Genomic DNA, 21,419 nt, shown 5'->3' on the forward strand with positions numbered 1-21,419 from the left:
TCTCAACCCGTGTATCCTCAGGACCCACATTTGTCTTTGGTCATTAAGTCGTGACCCAAAAATAAGCTCAGAAAAGATGAGGGAGTGGAAAGGCTGCCCGCGGGCTGCAGCAGGAAGAGGGGAGGATCAATCAGAGAAAAACTTTATTCAGCTTCCACTAGGAACAGACAGCGACTGCAAACCAATCTGGAAACTTGCTTTGCGGTCGGGGGTAATACTAAAGTACATGCTGGACCGGAGGCTGCCTGATGGCCCTGATTGTTGCGGCCACGGTCCTGACAGCCTGCGGCTCGCGGATTGCCGCTAGAATGTGTAAGGCAGCCCCAGGAAAGTGAAATTTTCCCAGTATGCCTCCAGTGCGGCCCTGACCCTCCGCGACCCACTGAAGACAGGGTCACGATCCACTTTTGGGTTGCGACCCATGAGTTGAGAACCACTGACTTAGAGTATTATTTAAAGGAACTACACGACATAAGAAGTCTAGGCTGCATAGAATACCCTTTTCTAACTTGCCCATAGTATATACAAAACATTGGGTAGGGTTTCTTACCCTTCTGAATTACTATTTTGACTATGGTCTACAATACTCCAGGTATTGTACAACTGTAACCAGTTTACATAATTAAAGTTAGAAACTTTTCTTAAGCAAGTGGGAGAAGTTTTCATTAATTTACAGGACCAAAGGTACTAGTGGATCAATCACCATAGGCGGTAGGTGTCATCTGCTGCTTAAGATGACCAAGTTTATGGGAGAAGTACAGTTTTCACAATATTATCTCTTCCCTCTGTAGATATCATGATGGAGAGTTCTGATGTATGACTTACAGGAGATTTGTGGTTTCAACTCCCTTGGTTCACTATGCATTAGGAGGGACAAATGCTGTCAAGTTTCTCCAGCAAGAAGGGCTGAGCTGGTCCTGTATAATGCTTAATTCAACGGATGACGAGACTTCTAAGATATTTCATTGATTCAACATTAATACATTATACAGGACCAGCCAAGCTCGCAGAAGATTACTATAGCAGAAGCTCGCTGGGGTTGTCCCTTGATAATGTAAAGTGAAGTCAAGGAGTTAAAACCACAGCTCTCACTCTACTGAACAAACGCCATAGAGGACTGCGTTAGGCCCAAAAAGAAAATCTGTTGATTAAAGTTTCGAAGTATGGGGAAAGAGAAAAATTCAAATTGTTTGATAGAGAGAACACTTTCTTTGTTTGGAGACACCTAAGTGTTCCATAGGAAGAGAGAAGAGCTATGTGATATAACTAAAAACATTGTATTTTATGAACCAAGCATCTCTGTGCTACATAAAATTTCCATGATAATGGGCATTTAAAAATATTGCATCAGCAACGCCTCAATCCCAGCGTCTGTTTTGATGACTCACTAACCTGTGTTTAAGCTGTTATCTCTACATCCTTTCTATTAAATGTCCGTTATTACGAGAACAGGGACGCCTTAATATAATGCCTCCTGATTGTATGAAATCCTGGTGCTTGTACAGTGATCAAAAGCTGCCTCGTCGCTTACAGAAGAGTCATTTATCATTTTACCTGCAACTGTAATTAAAATCCTTGCATCGAGTTATTATGTAAAAAAAAACTGCACGTGGTAACCGATAAATAATAAGTATGGTTTATTATTATTACCGTTCCACGAAAATGCCAGGCTTCCAAATACTAATTATTGGCAAATTAAATCTTCTAATAATACAAAAGCAGATAAAAAATATAATCCAGGTACCGCTGTGTAATGAGATTTTTGCAAACATCCCACATGTTTTATTCACACAGATTTTTCCTAAGGCTACGTATATAATTGTGTGTCTTATATGTAATAAACTCCCTTGACTGAGGCATAGGGATATTTGACATAGGGGTTGTATCGTATTAAAGTGAATGGGATAAGCCTGCTTTCTCCAATTCCAAGAGCTATTTGTTTAAAGGCAAAACCAGCACATGTCCGAGACAGTGGCGTCTTTATATTTGCTATATTGAAAACATTAGCGTTCTATTTTTTAAAAAAAACATTAAATATGTATTTTTGCTCTTTTCTACATGGCAATCAGGATATTTTGGTGTTTTATACTTAGTTGGATATATATATGCTATATATATATATATATATATATATATATAGTATTATCTATTACATTTATTAAATATAGTTCTTCGTGTACACTGTATTCATTAAAAAAATAGACAGAGCTTTTTGATGCTAGGCAACCGTTTTACATCTTTGTATTATAAAGAGGCCATGCCTTACATTGCACGTTTATAAGAAACTGCACATCTTTGTTAAAATTGGGATTTTAGTTAGAGGACATTTAACCACGTTCATCCAAAATAGACAGTTTGTCTTCTCTGTTCCTCTTCTTTGATAAGGAAGGAAGGAGAAGTTATTGTGTTATACACAAGTGCCCCTGTCACTGAAGAGATGACAAGACGCCACTTTGTAGGGGGCACTACAAATATTGCTGCTCTGTGGGTGTGCAATGCGTACAAACTCACCCATAATCATCTCCACGCACGACCCAGTGACAGAACAGAAAGCGGTCAGGGTACGTATGCAGGTATGGTCCTCAACTACATGTCCCATCTCTGTCGCCCTAATGGCCTGGCAGTTTCTAGCTCCACTTTTTGTGTATTATGTTTCTGTTTTATATGCCAGCAACTGTGTTTACTTCATGGACACCTGATGGTACACTAACATACAATTCAATTTGGAACTATGGCTAATTTTGGATTTGAGCATTAAGGACCCCTTCCTTCTTCCACTGTTGCATCTAACCACCTCAAGCTCTCCATCACCGTGCATCAATATGGTGGACTATTATTGCTTCAATATTTTTAACAAAGTGCAGGAGAAGGGGTAGATAAGCTTTTCACCATAAGTGGTAGAGGTTAATACAGTAATGGAATTCAACAAACATGGAATAGGCATATGGCTGCCCTGAATATAAGACACGGACTAATTAAGATTTGAGTCTTTACAACAGTAAAATAATGAGCAAACTATATGGGCTGATAAATGGGTTATATATGGGCTGATAAATGGGTTCTTATCTGCTGTCAAAGGATATGCGTCTAGATTTTACTGTTTTTGCTTCAAGGGCAATCACCAACATGCATCGCCTTTTTGCAACAACATTGTTGCCTATATAGGCTCCAGTAGTGTTACACCGGTTGATAGCTCTCCTTAAGCTATTCCTTGGACTTATGGGAAGGGAAGCGTACTTTTCTTGGTTAAAGTTTAAAGTTACACTTACAGCTGAGGCGTATCCTGGCCAACACCTTTAAGTGTTAGCAATAAAACATAAGTCTGAATCTAAGGCATGGGGAGATGTGGCTGACCTGTACAGTAAAACATTCTGATGCCAGGGCTCTAGAAATCTATTCTATTAGAGCTGCCTGCAGCTCCAATCCTGCACACAGCACAAGCATTGGCTAAATGTTGTTAGCTTCGTGTTGTACACCAGTTAAGCTGTGACCATTCAACTTAATACATTATATATTGTGCTACATTTTACTGGGTAGGTTGAATGGTCTTTGGAGGATGGATTTTAGCATTGGCACTCTGCACTTTTTTATAGAGTCTAACATGTTTACATTTTATGTACACTACGGTCGGTTCTTTTAACGAAAGATATATTAATTACCAAATCTCACCCTTATTTGTCAGGATATCTCTCTGTCCTTAGTCCCCTGGGCCACTTAGCATGCCAAGGATGGTGAAATGTCTCTGTTTCTCTATTAAGCATGATCCAATAAGCTTAAGGCAACCAGTTGCCTTACTACTGCCGTGACACTGCCACGTAAGTCAATGAGAGATTAGCTTGGGGCTCATTGGGGAAGCTCATAACAGACTTCAGAATCTAATTTTATGTAGCTCTTTATTTCCCAATCATTTAATGATATTATTTCTTATATAGCCCAGGCAATGTTTTCAGGCAAAATGAATCCTTATGTTACAATCTAATTTTTGGTGCCTGAAGCTCAGGAAGATAAATTGACTTGCCCAAGGTCAAAAGAAGAGTGAAGCGAAGCTAAAAATATTTTTACCCATGGAGTAGGATTCACTTCATTTTACCGCCGTGTTGAACATTGCTAATTGTTTTTTTTTCTTTCTTTTCATTTTTCTTCCTCTTTTTAAAAAATGTATTTTATGGCTATAACTAGTAGAGATGGGTGAAATATTAAAAAATGTTATTGTGGAAGTCATTACAAAAAGGCTGTTTTTTGTGCCTGGTAGGGCATACGATAATTCCCACAGAGGCTTTGAGGAAAGTTAAACCCCCACGTTTTGGCTTATTGATGGTATGATCAGTGGCGGAACTACCGGGGGTCACAGGAGTCACGACTGCCGGCACTCAGCAGTGAAGCCGTGCGCACCTCGGCAGAGCAGTGAGACAGAGGCCTTGCGCCCCCACCACAGGACTGCCCGGTAAGTGACCTACAAAGGGGGGTAGGGAGAGGGTACATAGTGAGAAGGGGGGCTAGGGAGAGAGTAGATAGTGAGAAGGGGGTAGGGAGAGGGTAGATAGTGAGAAGGGAGTAGGGAGAGGGTAGATAGTGAGAAGGGGTAGGGAGAGGGTAGATAGTGAGAAGGGGGAGAGGGTAGATAGTGAGAAGGGGGTAGGGAGAGGGTAGATAGTGAGAAGGGGGGTAGAGAGAGAGAGGGTAGATAGCCTGAGAAGGGAGGGAGAGGGGGGGTAGATAGCCTGAGAAGGGAGGGAGAGGGGGGTAGATAGCCTGTGAAGGGAGGGAGAGGGGGTATATAGCCTGAGAAGGGAGATAGGGAGTAGATAGTTAGAAGGGAGGGAGAGGGGATAGATAGCCTGAGAAGGAGGAGAGGGGTAGATAGTATGTGAAGGGGGTAGATGGTGTGAGAAGGTGGTAGATTGGGTTGGGGTGGGGGGGCCTTAACAGATTCTCATACTGGGGACCTGAGGCTTCTAGTTATGCCCCTGGGTATGATACATGCTCTGGTGGCTGCTTGATATATTACAGTTTTGCAGGTTGTGGTCATACACTAGAAGAAAGGATCTGTCACACCAACACCAAGAAAGGTGTGTGTGGGAGGCACATGGGGCTTAAGGACTCTCTGTATGGGATTAAATCAATCAGCGGCAGGCAAGCACTCCCATTGACAGTAATGGGAGCACTTTCTGCACATGCTTATTGAGAGTGTCTCATTAGGCCTCCTGACCCGTTTTACTGTAGTCATACAGATACTTTGATCAGACCACATTAGGTTCAAATGCCTTAGGAAAGGAGGTCTCTTGGCCCACAGAGCTTACAGTCACATGAACATCACCTGGCCTCCAACTCCGTGTCATGATTATATCAGTCACCTCTTAACTTTTACATTGCTTTAACAAAACGTCTTCAGGTCCCTTAATTTAAATAATTTAAAAACAAAAGATTTGGGCCCTTCATTAACACCCAACCATCTATTATGCACCTGGCATGTAAATCTGGCAATACAAGCAGCAGTAGTAGTGGATGCTGAAAATGATATAGCACACGTTTAATGGGTTAAGCGGGTTGTAATGTTGTAGCTCGCATACACATATAATTTAATATCTGGAATTATTTGTCTGTCCACAATGCCTGATGGGAAGGTTCACCACCATATTACATTACACAACTGAATTACAAACCAATGAGTGGTTTAGCTTTCCATATACATGTAACACAAATCTATTTCTGTCACCGCTACAATGTTGGATATGACAAAACTGTCTTTTCTTATTGTTTCTCATCATTTCTCCCTTTGGTTTGAAGCCATCCATATTTTGGGTTTATATTTACACCTGTCTAACATGACTAGGCTGGTTAATCTAAATAAAACTAAAAAAAGAAAAGAAGAACACATTTTGGGAACTTAACTAGACACATTTAGTCTGAGTAAAATGTGTATGTGACAGGTCCGTTTTAATTCTCAAGGGCTGCATTTGAAATATTATTGAACAAAGAATTTCTAATTGCATCTACATCGTTTATTTAATTATACATATGAGATTTCACTAAATTTATAAGTTTGAAATCCTACAATTAAGATTAACTTGCTGTGGTTTGAACTGAACCAGCTAATTGGTTTAGGAGTGATTCACACATCTATAAACATCATCAATGATATTGAATAGTTTAAAGAAATGAAGATTACACAAACAATAGAGAAACAATTAGTGTTCTACATTTTTTAAAACCAGAAATTTGAGGGGTAGATTTATCATTCATTGGTAGAATAAATTAGCAGCAAACATTGCCTGGATAGTGTTTTTCGCTTGGATAAAATCCTGCCTAAATACTGTTTTTTTTCTTTTCTTTTTTTAATATTGGAGCCACCTATGCTCCCCTCTAACAACGTTTAGCATGTAGCATTAGAAGCACAGTGCTTTGGTATCTTTAAGCTCATCCCTTGGATGCAAAAATATGATGGCCCAAAACACTTTTATTAGTCACTTTTATTAGTGCTTCTGTCCAACACAAATCATTTACTAAAAGAGGAATGCATAAAATCCTCAATGGGACAGAAAAGATCTAATTAATTGGATCACTAAGAAGTCAAGCTAAAGAAATTACTTGACTGACCAGACTCAACTGAGTTTTCATGAACATCTCATATAGTAGGCAAGAGCAGACAAGAGGAACCCCAGGATAAAGGGGAAAAGCACATCTGCTTAAGTTTAGTTAAAAGTCTGAAATGTCGTACATTAACTATGTTGGTGAAGGTGGTTGGCACTGGGTCAACTCAAATCGGCCACCAAAAAGCAAAGTCTTCAGGTCTTGTAAACCAGCACTGACCAGCTATAGTCCAGGCCACTGTAGAAAAAACCATAGAAGAAGGCTTGCACTCTGTGTGACCCTGCAGCATTGAGCCATAGGCTCCACAGTACAGATACTGGGTCATTTACAAGCATTCAGGCTGTTGGTGTCTTATACATACACAGTAAAGACGCAATGCTGCCTGTGCACAGTGTAATGCTGCCTGTTCCATGGGGAAACATTTGGTATGTAATCAGAAGGTTGTTTTTGTTAAAGCCAGAGAGGTTATTGATGCCTCAGATGGCTTTCTTTAACTTCTAGAGTTATGGCGGGGAAATCCAAAACTGGGTGAATACCATTGGCCATTGAAATAACTGGTTATTTCAGATCTTTCCATCAAATTTTATGTTTGCTGTAGAAAAATGTGGATAGAAAATATGATATTATTAGAGAAAAAATTAAATTTCTCACCTTGACAAAGCTAGAGATTACCACACCGAGACAGATTTGTGGACATACACAGCAGGTTTACAAAAAGATTTCTGTGTACAAAACATTTCAGAAAGTAACTAGTGTTATCTTATATTTTCTGTTTCTATACTACTTACCACAGGTTTCAGCATTTCTGTGGAAGCTACAATAAGAAAATGTTTTAATATTCTAAGTGACTCCTGCTTGAAGAAAATCTTACTTTTTGTCTAACTCTATCCTGACTTCTAAGTGACATTACTTCTCACCGGGCCTGGTCAAAAATGGAGGACAATTGCTGCAAAAGCAAGAGCAGAGACAAAATAAGGGGGGAGAAAAGAACTTACTAAAGACAGGAAACCCAGAGAAGGGGTCCTGGATTGCTCCAGGGTCCGAAGCTCCTTAATCTGGCCTTGGGTGCAGTCCTTTACCGTATTACCTCAGCAATTCAATTACAAAGCACTGCAATAGTGCACGGCTAAGTTTGCTTTCTCTTAAATGAAATACTTTTTATTCTATAGCGAAAACTTCAGTAGAGCACTCGAGCTTCAGTGTCATTGTGAAATGCTCAAATCACATTAAAAAAAGGCTGTAAGTGTCGGATGAAGCATGCTGGTACATCAAAGCTTGTGGTTGCCTTTCACCGGGATGGAAACGACATGATGGTTGACAGAGGGATAACTGAAGAGAGCCTTCAAATCATACAGTCGTTAACAAACAAAACACAAAAAATATATTGTGATACGCACCGAGATAAATTATAAATCTTCTGCTGAACAAAGCAGTAAACATTTTTTTCTCCATCTTTACACTATGCTTGTCAAAATTTTATTTTAATACAAAAGAAACCCCTATAATTGCTGCAGGTCCCTGCCTCTTTTTTCAGACACTAAATACTCATATGCAAACTAGGACAGCAGCACAATCACTTCACCACATAATTATAACTTCAAAGATTTGCAAAAATATATTCTTTTTCAGCAACAGAGACAATGTTTTAATCCTTTTATTAGATCTTCGGATACGAATTTTAATGAAAATCAGATACAAAATTAGGAAACTGGCTTTACTGCAGTAGACGGTGTTGATGTTCCTGTAGTGAAGTCATTTTCAATGGCGCAGACAAGATCCTTCGATGGACTTGGGGGCCTTGATTCAATGATTTATCGAAACCTTAATTGTTAACACAATTAGCTATGTGTAGAAGCAGGGCTTGCTGAGCACAGTGGGGGATTAGCCCCAAAGAGTCTTTAGTGGGTGGGGAGTGGGAGGAAAGCATGAGGAGGAGTAGACATGGTTAAATAAGCCGATTAGAAAATTCCCAGGTATATCTATTAAACTCCAAGTACATAAACTCACAAAATGATTTCTAAACATTCAATGGCGTGTAAACATTTAGAGGACGTTATGTTTAATCGTAGCCATGTCTTCACCGATTTGATGTCAAAACCAATGTGCATCTAGTCAGATAAAAGCAACTGTACGTCAAATCAGATCAAAGAACTATATCAAAGCGAGTTTCAACAATGCATTAATAAGCCCTCAATTTTGTAGATATTGTTGTAGAGGTTAAATGTTTTGAATACTATATAATCGTAAATGTGCATTTTAGGAAAATCATCTTATAATTAAAGTCATGTTTTTTTCCACATCGTAAATATTCACAATCGTTAAATTAGCAATTTAAGTAAAATTATAGTCAGCGATGTTTAGGTAGTGCAGCCGTAGCATGGTTGCTTTTTTGTTATAAAAGATTATATTGGCATTCCAAGGATTAAACTGGTATATTGTGTATTGTGTGCATGTTCATGTGCATGTTTTTTTCAGATTATATTGTGGATTAAGTATCTGCTATGGGTATGGTTAACAAGCACCTTTTGGATCTTTCCGGCCTCAGATCATTGCCTTAGTGCTACAAAGGTTTTTGGTTTATCAACTGGTCAACATCATCATTGTAATAAAAGAACAATTCATTTTAATTGAATAATAACCATAAAGAAATGTACCCATACCGTGGAAAATTAAGGTTAAGTAAGGTTAAGACATATGGGTGGAAAATAACACCAAATTTAGCGATTACGTAACATATAATTGCATAAAGTATGCCCCTGGATTATTTTCTAAAAACCATGTTGGCTTACTTTCACAGGGTCTGCTCAGCACATACTAGAAGACTCTGACATGGGAGGTGAGCCTGTAGATCAAGAGGTCACCAGATTTGATATCTGAGAGCAGTAGATGTTGGAGCTCACTTTAACTACTGAGAAAACATTGTGTACCATGATGTCTTCTGTTCCTGTTAACCTGTTAAGGTTGTTTGTTCAAGAGCTTCTGGTAACTATTATGTCTATTGTTTTAAGAGTCACTCCATATAACATCAGCCTGTTCAGCTCTTCCAGGATACTGAAGACCAAGGATCAATGCGATACAGCAAACCAGTCTGCCGTTGTGGGGAAACACAGAGAATTTGTAGAACATATATACATGTGTTGTAGGAACTGCATGCGTTTAAGAGTCTTCTGATTCAGTGTACATTGTTATACTCATGCCTGGTTACCCTCCTGCCAACAACACCATCTTAAATATTAGATATGAGCTATAGTGAATGACAGAGGATATTTAAATTCACAGGGTGCCAATATCTTCTCCACATTAACCAGTGTCTATATTCGCAATGATTCTAAACATTAAATAATTTATTTCGTTTTGAGAACATGTCGTTTGAAAATCAGAATAGAAAGATCAACCTAAAAATGCAACAATGATAAAGAAATTTAGGCTTCTGTCTTAGGGGTACCTAAGTCTCAATCTGAAGTTTGAAGTCTTCAGTCTGAGTCTGAATTTCAGCACATGCTCGTGTATGAAACATATGTGTTTTCTTTTGGCTTTTACTGCCTAATCACAAGCTTAAGGTGGCAGTCGATCTGCAGGATTACTGTGGCAGGTCTCCTTATTGGCTGTTCAGGCTTCCTGGTGTACCTCTGCTGCATGGCCTGATTGGGGAGACCTTGTAAACCCTTGTAAATGGGTTTGGGCAGACTTTGTAAACCCTTTCACCATGGAGGTCTCTGGCCAGCCAACACAGCCTGCACATAATTCTTCCCATTGCTGCATATCATTTAGAGATGGAGAATGACTCTGGAGCACAGAACAGAGACATTGTAAGAGGACGGGAGGCAATTGTCTCCTGGACTGCTGTGATTTGATGATTTTGGGCCGTTATACCAAGGTTTTTTTGTTTGTTTTAATTGTATATGCAGTCCTCTTTTTATCTTTAAATGTGTTTTGGACAAAACTGGGCAGGATAAAATGGCTTTGGGTCACTTTCTTAGACTTGTCCCCTGGGCTGAATGTCACATCAAGGTGGCATCAGGCAGTGACCCCCATAAGTACAGCACTGGGTTCCAGGTGGTGGAAAAGCTTTGTATTGCATTAAAACGAGTGATGCACTGTAGTTAAATAAATAAGGTAGTTGATAAGAGTTATTTTAATAATTAATTCAATTATTTCAGTGCCAATCACATATGTGATAAGTTACTGCCAAAGTGGACCCCAGGAGCCAAGCACCTATTTCATATGTGGCGGTACTGCAGGACCCCTTCTCTGTGATTGCTAAAAGCTACAATGGAGCGATGAGCTTTTGTGGATTCCAACTCAATGACAAGGGTCATGGCCCTCAAAAGTGCGTGCACCAGAAGTGCAATTTTTGTATTTTTACTATTATGTCATGTTGGAATGCACAAATTGCTCTAAACTAGGGGTCCATGAATAGCTTAATTTGTCCTGAAAAATATTTTTTTTTATAGCACTCAAAGGGTTAATCTTCTTTCTTAATATGTACAGTACAACGTCTTTTATAACAGCTTAAAAAAGCTATAGTGTTCATGCAAAGCTATACAGAATTAAGGGCCTGTTTGCGACCCTCGAGACATGGAATAGCAGGACACCAGCTGTGGGTTCTGGGAAAATGTTCTGCCATGCTAAGTTACCCCCAATCCGCATGCCTTTTGTGTACTGTACACGGTTTCACTCTACACTGCTGTCAATCTATCAGATGTCACCGATGGGGAATATAATATATGTTCCAGGCGTAAGGAACCAAGTAGAAAAAAAATATGTTATACAGAAAATGTCTGCATAATTTCCTATTTTGTGTCAGCAGAGAGAAAAAAGATAGATGATCCTTTGCAAGCCCAAACACGGGCCCTCCCTTGCCTGTGCGATATGCATAGCTAAGACAACACAGCGTCCGTTATTAAATATGGGAACAACTGAAATTCACACACTGCATACAGAATGATGTTTACCATAAAACAAAGCAAACACAATGGCTGTTTTATGTACATCGGTCTTATTAATATAGTAAAATCAAACTAATGTGGCATGTCAAAATAAAACTGTCCCTTCAACAGCTTTTAGCCCAATTGTTTAATTTCAGCTAAACAACCTACAAATATTTATTTATTTTCCTTTTTTTTGAATCAATGTAATAGCTTTTTGATATTTGGGGTAAATAGGTAGGGAATCTATGGAAAAATGTCTCCTCCTTCCATCCTTAGAAAGGCAAGCAGAGTTTAGATGAAAGCATCTCACCCTCTAGTTTTAGACTATGATTTTCTGTCCTTCTTTTAATTGTTGAATCCCTTAGATTTTTATTGTGATCTGCAACATTGCTGAAGGTGAAGTGTTAACCCGACTTTAGAAACACGATATTGATTTGAAACTTCTACCATGAGATATATATTCCTCGTCTTCAGCAATGGTTCATCTGCTTGATCCATGTCCCCATACTACCAGAAAGTAGGCTAAAACAGAAATCCAGCGGTGTCTGAATTGAGAGAAGAAAGCCCAGCTCACCCCTCGCAAAACTAATAGCCAGTTCTGACCTTGTCTCAATGATAAAGACTCATCGAATCTTTCACTTTCAGTGTTTCCAGCCAGCAACAGTAATTTTGCATTTGTTATTCATTTGTCTGCGTGCCCTGTAGAAAATGCAACAGTCCTGATAAATCTTCTCAAGACAGGATCCTCATAAAAACATCTTACCTCCCCAGCCCGAGACTTTTTTTTTTAGGGAAGTAATTTCAGGCATAAGAATAATACGCCTGCATGAACAACCGGTGGTTCCACTGTGAAGCAACCTATGGGAGCTGTTCAAGTTATAACATTCACTTTCTATCATCTACCTTCTGTGAAAGTAATTTATACGATAAGAACATTACTCTTGGAAGAACAGCTAAAAATGTAAGGTTTCATTATAAGGACATTCTGTTGCTAAGAATGCCTAACAGGCGAGTCTTTCATTAAGTAATGTTAAAACAGCAGTGATCCTCGCAATTCTGATTTCTCCCTGTGTAAAAGAGAACTCTTATAACAAAGTGCTGTACATTGGAGGCTTTTGATAATCACAATGGGCTCTCCTTTTGTAGGTTATAAGTTCCTCTTAAGAAATACTCATGTTTTGTTCTCGTCAACATAAACAGTGTTTTTACCCGAATGCCATTTTCTGTCCAATATTTGTAACTACTGTTTCTTCAGTTTACGACATTGCCAAAATCACTTTATTGAAAAAATATATCATGTATTGTATCACGAAAATGGAAAATTCGATTACAATTCAAGGCACAAGTTGTCGTTTAAGAAGGCAGAAGCTGCACAGATATTGCAAGACGTTGCTTTTGATTATTTCTATTTTTTATTCTTGTTTTATTTTTTTAAGAAAAAAAATTCTGAGCAATGCTCTATCCATAAAAAAATATTATTATATAATACAAAAGTATGATATGATGCCATTTGGTAGGAAATTAGGATCAGGGCAGGCAACAACAGCCTGGGATCTTTGATGTATGGTGGGGAAGATGTAATTTTGGCCACTATGTGTAAAGGTCTACAATATATGTTAATAGCGCTATAGTCTGCTGAGTAGTAAAAAAAAAGGAAATCAGCTTCTATTCCCTTTTTCTGTTTGTTTTGGTGAACAGATGGTATAAAAAGAGAACTTTTCCCAATGGCTATTTATATGAAAAGCCCTAATAGAGACAACAATGCAGTGTCCTGATTAAATAGGAGGCACACCCTGACATTATACTAGATTGGTACAAGTTATTTAATGACAGGGAATAACATTATCTGGAAGAAAATGCATTAACATCTGTCAAATGCCGTAAAAGTCTTCCAGGCAAATTTAGAAGTTTTTTTTTTGTTAGTGTTGGATTAGCTTCAGTATTGTGATCTTTGATATTGTGTCTGTAGTTGCTGGAGTATCAAAGACATGCCTAATTCAGCCTTGGTTTTATGTTATAAATGTGTGATACGTGTGAAAAAGAAAGCACACCCTCTTTGAATTCTACGGTTTTACATATCAGGATCATAATAACAATCATAAGTACCTTAGTAGGTCTACAAATGAGGTAAATAAAACTTCAGATGAACAACAGATGACATATTATACTGTGTCATGATTTATTCAACAAAAATAAAGCCGAAATGGAGAAGCCATGTGTGAAAAACTAAGTACACCTTATGATTCAATAGCTTGTAGAGACACCTTTAACAGCAATAACGTGAAGTAATAATTTTTTATGACTTTATGACTTCATCAGTCTCTCACATAGTTGTGGAGGAATTTTGGCCCACTCTTTACAACGCTGCTACTCTTCATTGAGATTTGCAGACATTTGTTTATACACAGCTCTCTTAAGGTCTCGCCACAGCATTTCAATCTGGACTTTGTTTGGGCCATTGGAACACCTTGATTCTTTTCTTTTTTAGCCAATCTGTTGTAAATTTGTTAGTGTGTTTTGGGTCATTGTCTGTTGCACGATTCAATTTTGCCAAGCTTTAGCTGTATCCAGTAAACACGATGTACAATCGCATAGTGCTGGAGGGGTAATTATTTAAATTAGTGACAATGCAAGACATGGTGTCATAAAATAAATAATGAGTAGTTATAGATTTGTTATTCTTCTGAGCTAATTAATGATCTTTAAAATTAGCTACCAAAAAATATATTTTTTTAAAAAAAGCAAAGACTAACTACCGTAGTAGGCCTGTAAAGTCTGGGATGTAACTTTTTTGCAATTTTTCTGAGCATTGCACGTTCTAAACTTGGGGTGAACTTACAGGGATGTCCACTCCTGGGAAGACTGACAACTGTCTTGAATGTTTTCCACTTTTTAATAATCTTTTTCACTGTAGAATGATGGACTTTAAATTGCGTGGAAATGGCGTAACCCTTCCCAGATTGATGGGCAGCAATTGCATCTCTAAGATCATTGCTGATTCTTTCCTCTGAATGTTCCAGACCAGCAAACTGCTAAAACTTTGGCTTTTGTAGAGGTGGTCACACTTGGCTTGGTTTTTCACACATGGCTTCTCCATTTTGGCTTTATTTTTTGATTAATAAATCATGACACAGTATAATATATCATCTTTTGTTGTTCATCTGAGGTTGTATTTATCTAATTTTTACAATTAGCTAAGGAACAGATGATTGTTATTATGTCCGGATATGTAAAAACCATACAAAGAGGGTGTACTTTCTTTTTCACACGACTGTACATCTAGTTAAGAATTGAAAACTTATGTCAAGGATGTGAAGTACATAACGTGGCTCAACATGTCTTCTAAAGAATACACAAACTTAATTTAAAACTTCATTTGCAGGAGAAGGTAATACAGAGGATGCATTATTTACCTCTGTGTTATATCCACTCCCTGACTATACAAAAATGGAAGGAAATGTCAGTATTATATGCTTCATTTTACAGTACATGAAAATGCATTTTTACAAACATCTAAACCGATTCCAAAAAATTTAAATTTGCAATAATTTTATGCCATACTGATTGTTATAGTGTTTAGTTACATGGAAGGGCCACTTTGAATTGGCATTAGGCAACAAAACAATTTCTTCTTCAAGAGGAAAACTGTTCCCCAGTTGTCATGCCTATAGAGATTATTCAGGCATTAAATTCCATTGGACAGGTTTAATCATATGCAAATCCCTGTATCTCTGTGTAGACAGCCTTCCACTAATTGCATCTGAAAGTCCACATCTTCAAGTTCCATCAGGGCTATTCTCAACTTTTTAATGGACGCACACTTTACAGAAGGTTAGTTGGAGGTTCGACACTAATTAAAGTAATGGTGTGATACAACAGAAGCCACGGACTTTTGAAGCAGGTTGGGAGAAACTTTTGCGAAAGGCATTTGGATTCTGTGTTTCCAATTGGACAAGAGCTTTTTCCCTATTATAGAACTGATACATTGTAAAGGTATTTCCCATTATTTCCTTATCCCTCCCTTATCTATTCTATTGGTAGTCATCCAAATATTTATTTTATGAAATGAGGGTTATACAAACACAAACTAAACAAAACTATTATAATGTAAAATATAATGTACGTATTTAGAACTCATTTATCACTTTGTACCACTAGAATAGGTATAACACACATAATTCTGCGACCATAAAGCTGGCATTTAGGACTGTGGGAACCTACATTTATAATGGACAAATATCTAGAATCACCTAAAACCACTGTTTCAGGCACTCCTACTTATAAGCCGCTCTTTGGGCACTCCAGTGATTGAGTTGGACCACATCATAGAATGAATTTGAAAAGCCTATCACAGATATGATGAACCATAATGATGGGTAAGAGACACGGTCACACTATATGGACAAAAGTATTGGGACACCTGGCCATTACACCAACAGGGACTTTTATGGCATTGCATTCTAAACACATAGACATTGATATGCAGTTGGTCCTCCCTTTGAAGCTACAACAGCTTCCAGTAATCTGTGGAGGCTTTCCACAAGATTTTGGAGTTTTTCTGTGGGAATTTTTGCCCATTCATCCAGTAGAGCATGTGTGTGGTCAGGCATTGATGTTGGATGAGAAAATCTGGCTTGCAATCTCCATTCAGTGTGTGCGGGAAGGTAGCACCAGATACCTTGTTTGCCTAGTGTGCTAGAAACCATATGGCTAAGTAATAACTGAGCCATATTTCTCCCAGTCAAAATAATGAATTGATCTTTGATAGGTGTGCATGACAATATGTTCCACCAAATCCTGCTTCAAAAATATGTAAAAATCTCCCTTTTACATCTTACAAGCTTTGAGTAGCAATGCCTCGCTCCTGAGTTCGCAGAGATCTTAGCATCTTCTAATTTTCAAATGTGTAGATAAAAACAAAAGTGGAAAATCAATACGACTTCAGAGGAATTACAGAGAGATGTTGCCAGTGCTGTGAGGGAAGTGGATAGTGGATCAGAAGGGTACGGTTAAAAATAAGTTACAAGCATGAAATCAATGATCCAATACGAAACATAATGTCACTAGCGTAGTAGATCCTTGTGTTTAATCTCTTACAAGAAAGCTTAGGGATTAAAAAATAGGTTCATTGGATCCAGAGCTCCGAAACTCCATCTGGAGTGCCATAACTGCCGATTATTACGTTGAATTTAGCAGACAGGATTACCCATTTGCAGATGCACATTTACTTTAAAGACTTGGAACTCGTAATTTGTTTCTGATTTTCACAGCAACCCAAATAAAATACACTTCTGCCAATATGGACATATCTAAGACATGCACATGTGGGACATAAATGACTGTACATTTACATGTGCCTACAACATAGAGGGGGAAGAGAGAGAGAGAGGGGGGGGTGGGGAGGGATCTCTGATTAATCTGCCCTAGTTAGTCTTTACTTGTATTTTTATTATTTTTTGGGAAGCTACTAAAGATCATTAATAAGCTCAGAAGAATAAGACATATTTCCAACTATTCATTATTTATTTTATGACATCACCTCTTGCATTGTCACTAATATAAATAATTACCCATGAGGTCCCCGGCGCTATGCGATTCTACATCTTGTTTACAGAATATGTCGGCTCATTGAAGGGTATCACCAACTTGCCAAAGGGTAATTATTTCTCTGGGTCTGTTGGACAAATCCTGTTTTCTTTCTACAACATTTACATTAAGAAGTTCAAACAGGACCTATTTGAGTAAACTTAATCTACAAGCAAATTTAATGTTTTGCTGTACATCCTTGAAATATATGTGTGTGTATGTATATATATATATCACAAATGTTCTATTTATTTCCCCTATTTTCGCACCTGTGACACCTGTATAAATCACCCCCCCTTAAATCTTTAGGAATGTACAGTATAGCAGCATTTATGTGAAATCAAAATGTTCTTATGGCCCTTATTTCATAATTATAATTTAACTAGCATTCCAAAGCACTGATGGGGTTAATTTAGCAAAGCCCTTTTGCATTCATGATCCAGATTCCAGAAGACGTCCTGCTTAAGCACTGGTGAATAATCCAAATATTATAATTGAGCTCCTATGAGGTTACCTTTCATTAAAATCTACACTCCCAGGCATATGTGATTTCTGCTATTGTATCCCATAAAATATCTCCATACAATGTGTTATTTCTGCAATAAAATCAGAAAGACACATTATGCCTTTAGGGGAAAACACTTTTGAATTCCCATTTCCTTATAAATAATTAACTAGCTGTGATCAGTTAAAGGGCAAATGTTTACAAAAAAAAATCAGATATCTATTTGCTCAAGAAAGGTGTCCACATGGATGTAAAAATAACAGAAGGCAGATGCATTTAACCCTTTGATTTCTAATCAATAGCTGTTATTTCACTGGCATGTAACTTCCCCAATGTAAAGGGAATATGGGAAAAAGCTTTTTTAGTAACTAAACTGTTCTTTATCCCATTTGTGCTTTTATGAGCCCAGGGTGATCTCTCAATACCCTTCCAAGGATTGGATTTCACATTGTGACATGTTAGCAATCCATAATATTTTCATTTTGTCCCCCCTGATCATGGTGGTCAGGAGTAAGAGGGGGCTTTTCAATCAATGACAATTTGATTACTGTGATAACTAAAATTAAGGAGATCTAAGATTGTCCCCTCATCTTTCAGTCTTGATTTGAGTTCTGTAATCAATGTGACTTCTTTATGTGAGGTGAAATTGTCTCATTTGCTTCCATAATTACTTCCAAAGTGTATTCATCAGGAGGAAAGTCAATGTTATGAGGACAGCCCCCCTTTCTGTGTTATAGATGGCAATTTGGGCAATTGTAAGTTTATTATGAATTGAATTGGTTTGTGGCAACCAAAAAATCAAAAAAGGCTCCTTGGAGAAAGTTGTAGATTGCTTGTTTAATAGACTAAAGTAGTGTGTGTGAGGGTGTGCAGTGATCCCATTTAGAAATATGGATTTTCTCACCACTAAATATGATGCTAAGGTTCCAGAATGAATGGTTTAATCAGGGCTGGGATCACTAAACAGCACTTCATAGATAGAAAATCTTCATTTTTGTTGTTTTTTTGTACAGTGATCTGATGATCTTGCTGTGTATTAACCCCCTGTGGGGATGGATGAATGGTGGGTGCGGTAGTGACTGACATCTGGATTCCCTACCGGTATAAAGAGGATCGGATTAAGAAGCATTGTGGATTCAGTTAACCCCATAAACGCCGTGGGGAGCGGATCTTATCATTCACAATCGTTGTCGCTGTCCTTCAGCACCACGCGTTAAATGAACGCGCCCTGGTGATCATTGCTCCTCGCAGGGGTGGGTAGGCGGGTAACCGCTGGCTTTCCAGATGCTGATCATCCTATCGCAGCAGGACTTAAGCCTGGCTGAGCGTGATGGGAGCTGCGACCCGCAACAACTAGTGATCTAAACCGAAGTCATTTCTGTTGTGGCACTGAGTGTCATTTTCCATAGTGCAGGGAGCAGCTATCCAAAGATCCTGGATCAACAGGCAATGGTGTTCAGGGAGGCACTGACAGGTGCAAAGCAACTTTACTCATGCCCAGGCCAGCAGCTATTCAGCTATTAATGCATACATTGCATCTGTAAATGCCCTTCTCTCACCTGGGGTTGTGCGATGTTTTCCCAAATACCTGGTAGTGATATTGTACATTGTATAGGGGAGATGTAATGATCATGGTGTGTGTATATATATATATACAGCCAAATGTAAACCCTATATAATGAGTCCACAAGATAATGACTTCATAAATCGCTGACTGCTGCTTGAGTCAGAGGAGAGGCTCGTCGGGGATTATTCCACATCCCTAACATCAGCCTTTTACTAATAAACCCCTCTGCTATGTACCTGCTTTTACTCTACACCGAATCCCGATTACAGGGGGGATCCGGAACATCTGGCCGGTGGCAGCGACCGACAGCCGAACGTCTGAGACGGGAATGCGGAATGCGGAGACTTCTACCAAAGTCTGGACGATTTTTTGCCCGAGACACAGCAGCTTCCAAACACCCATCAAGAGACTGCACCGAGCGATGCTTCGCGGTGAATTGGAGGGATAGGGAGGGGTGTTATCCAGAGACATCCAGATCCGGATTGGTGGAATAGAAAATGATGGAAGGAGGGGGTTTTTTCCTCCCCACCACTGGAGGAACTGGGGGCTGGCAATGGACCTTGAAACTGGCTGCTTACACTTTCTCCTGCACCACATCACACTTCTGCATACTCAAAGCCAGTGGAGACTCCTAATACCATCACACCTACCCTTGTCCCACCCTGCTCTCCTTCTCCTCCCACCACATCCCGTGTCTGACTCTTCTCTCCTCCTGTCTTATTCCCACTTTCACCATAGACAGTGGCTCGGATTCTTCTGAACCTTAATCAATGGGGGAAGATTTCATTCCAGCCATCCAATCTCTCTGGACAGGGCACCGTTCCCTAAGCTAGGAAGTTCCCACTTGCTTCCTATTCTTGTCTTTACGTTGAGTGCAGATCCTTAAGAGGATGGATCTCGTCTACTGGGCATTTGTCATTTTCTGCCAGTGGATTCTACAAAAGGTAAGGGAAGCAAAGTGATCAATAAATCCATTTTCCTAAAAAAATAGGGGGTTAAAACTAAGAATGGGGATAAATGCTGTAGAAGCAGCCAAGAATGTTTTTTTTTTAAATTCTAAATGTATGGAGGAAAAAAATCAGATCTAGAAAGAAAACTTGTTACAGCAGAAGAAAGCAGTCACGAATGAAGCAGGTGGAGTAACTAATGGCTAGAAGCCCTTGTGTGTGAGCTGCTGATCCTAACTCACAGACTAAACACACCAGTTCAGGGTAGATGAGCTGAGGAGAAGACTTGTGTACCGGGTCAAAATAGGAATCCACACACCATCTTCATAGAAAGTATTTTTAGAATGTATTCCAAATATTTAGAATGTATCAGGTGTGCAAATTCTCAAACCATCTGATCACAGCCAGAGATGCCCAGCGAGTACAACTCCTGCTGTGATCATCTAACTTGTATCCTATCCAAGCATTAACTGATATATCTGCTGTGAACATGAGCCAGGAGATTCATTCTCTTCATCTGCACATATAAGCTGGCAGAAGTTCTGCCTTTACAACGAGGTACTGCCTACCCATGTAAGTACAACTAGAAAACATACACACACACACACACATATGTGTGTGTATATATATATATATATATATATATATATAAAGTGAATAAGGTGGTATATTACATTATATATATATATATATATATATATATATATATATATATATGTGTGGGTCATCGATAGAGACAGACAGAGAGAGATATAGACACACAGACTATATTTTGAAATATGATGTGATGGTTACTCCAGCTTATCATATCATTTTAACATTTATTTACAAATAAAGTGTATGAGATCACCCTTTGTGAATATTTCTCAATAACAGAGAAAAAAAAGTTGTGTAACCCTTTGTGATCCAAGAGTTCAGAACATTTCCTGTGTCTTACTATGAGTGCCGAATTCCTGCCAGGAGCTGGGTATCACAGAATACAGGGCATGCATGCTGATTGGGCACGTTTTAACCCTTTAGTATGGCAATGGAGTAGATCAGACCACTGGCCCACATGACAGTCCTCACTGCATGTAATGCACAGTACACAAACGCCCCTGACGTGTGAGGAAAACCCACTTTCGCCTTTTCTGTCTCAAAGTAACTTTATATGTATAATTAATTTCCTTCTAATGTTATAATACTGTGAATAGCAGGGTGGCATATAATACAGGTAGTATTCTAAAACACTAGTTTTTTTAATACCGCTGTTACTTGCATTGAAGAATAACACCGTAGCTTTCATGACACAG

The 21,419-nt window shown here is 38.7% G+C and overlaps 1 protein-coding gene across 1 annotated transcript in view; it reads left to right on the forward strand.

Moving 5' to 3' along the window:
- Nucleotides 1-19,893: 19,893 nt before the first annotated feature.
- The window catches only part of NXPH4 (neurexophilin 4), a 72,916-nt gene continuing 71,390 nt past the window's right edge, over nucleotides 19,894-21,419 (forward strand). The window contains exon 1 of the mRNA XM_053455718.1: nucleotides 19,894-20,124. Coding sequence (XP_053311693.1) covers nucleotides 20,071-20,124 — 54 coding nt within the window. The 5' untranslated portion in view covers nucleotides 19,894-20,070. The remainder of the gene's footprint in view (nucleotides 20,125-21,419) is intronic.

The sequence above is a fragment of the Spea bombifrons genome, chromosome 2 (genome assembly GCF_027358695.1).
Source record: "Spea bombifrons isolate aSpeBom1 chromosome 2, aSpeBom1.2.pri, whole genome shotgun sequence".
Classification (NCBI taxonomy): Eukaryota; Metazoa; Chordata; class Amphibia; order Anura; family Pelobatidae; genus Spea; species Spea bombifrons.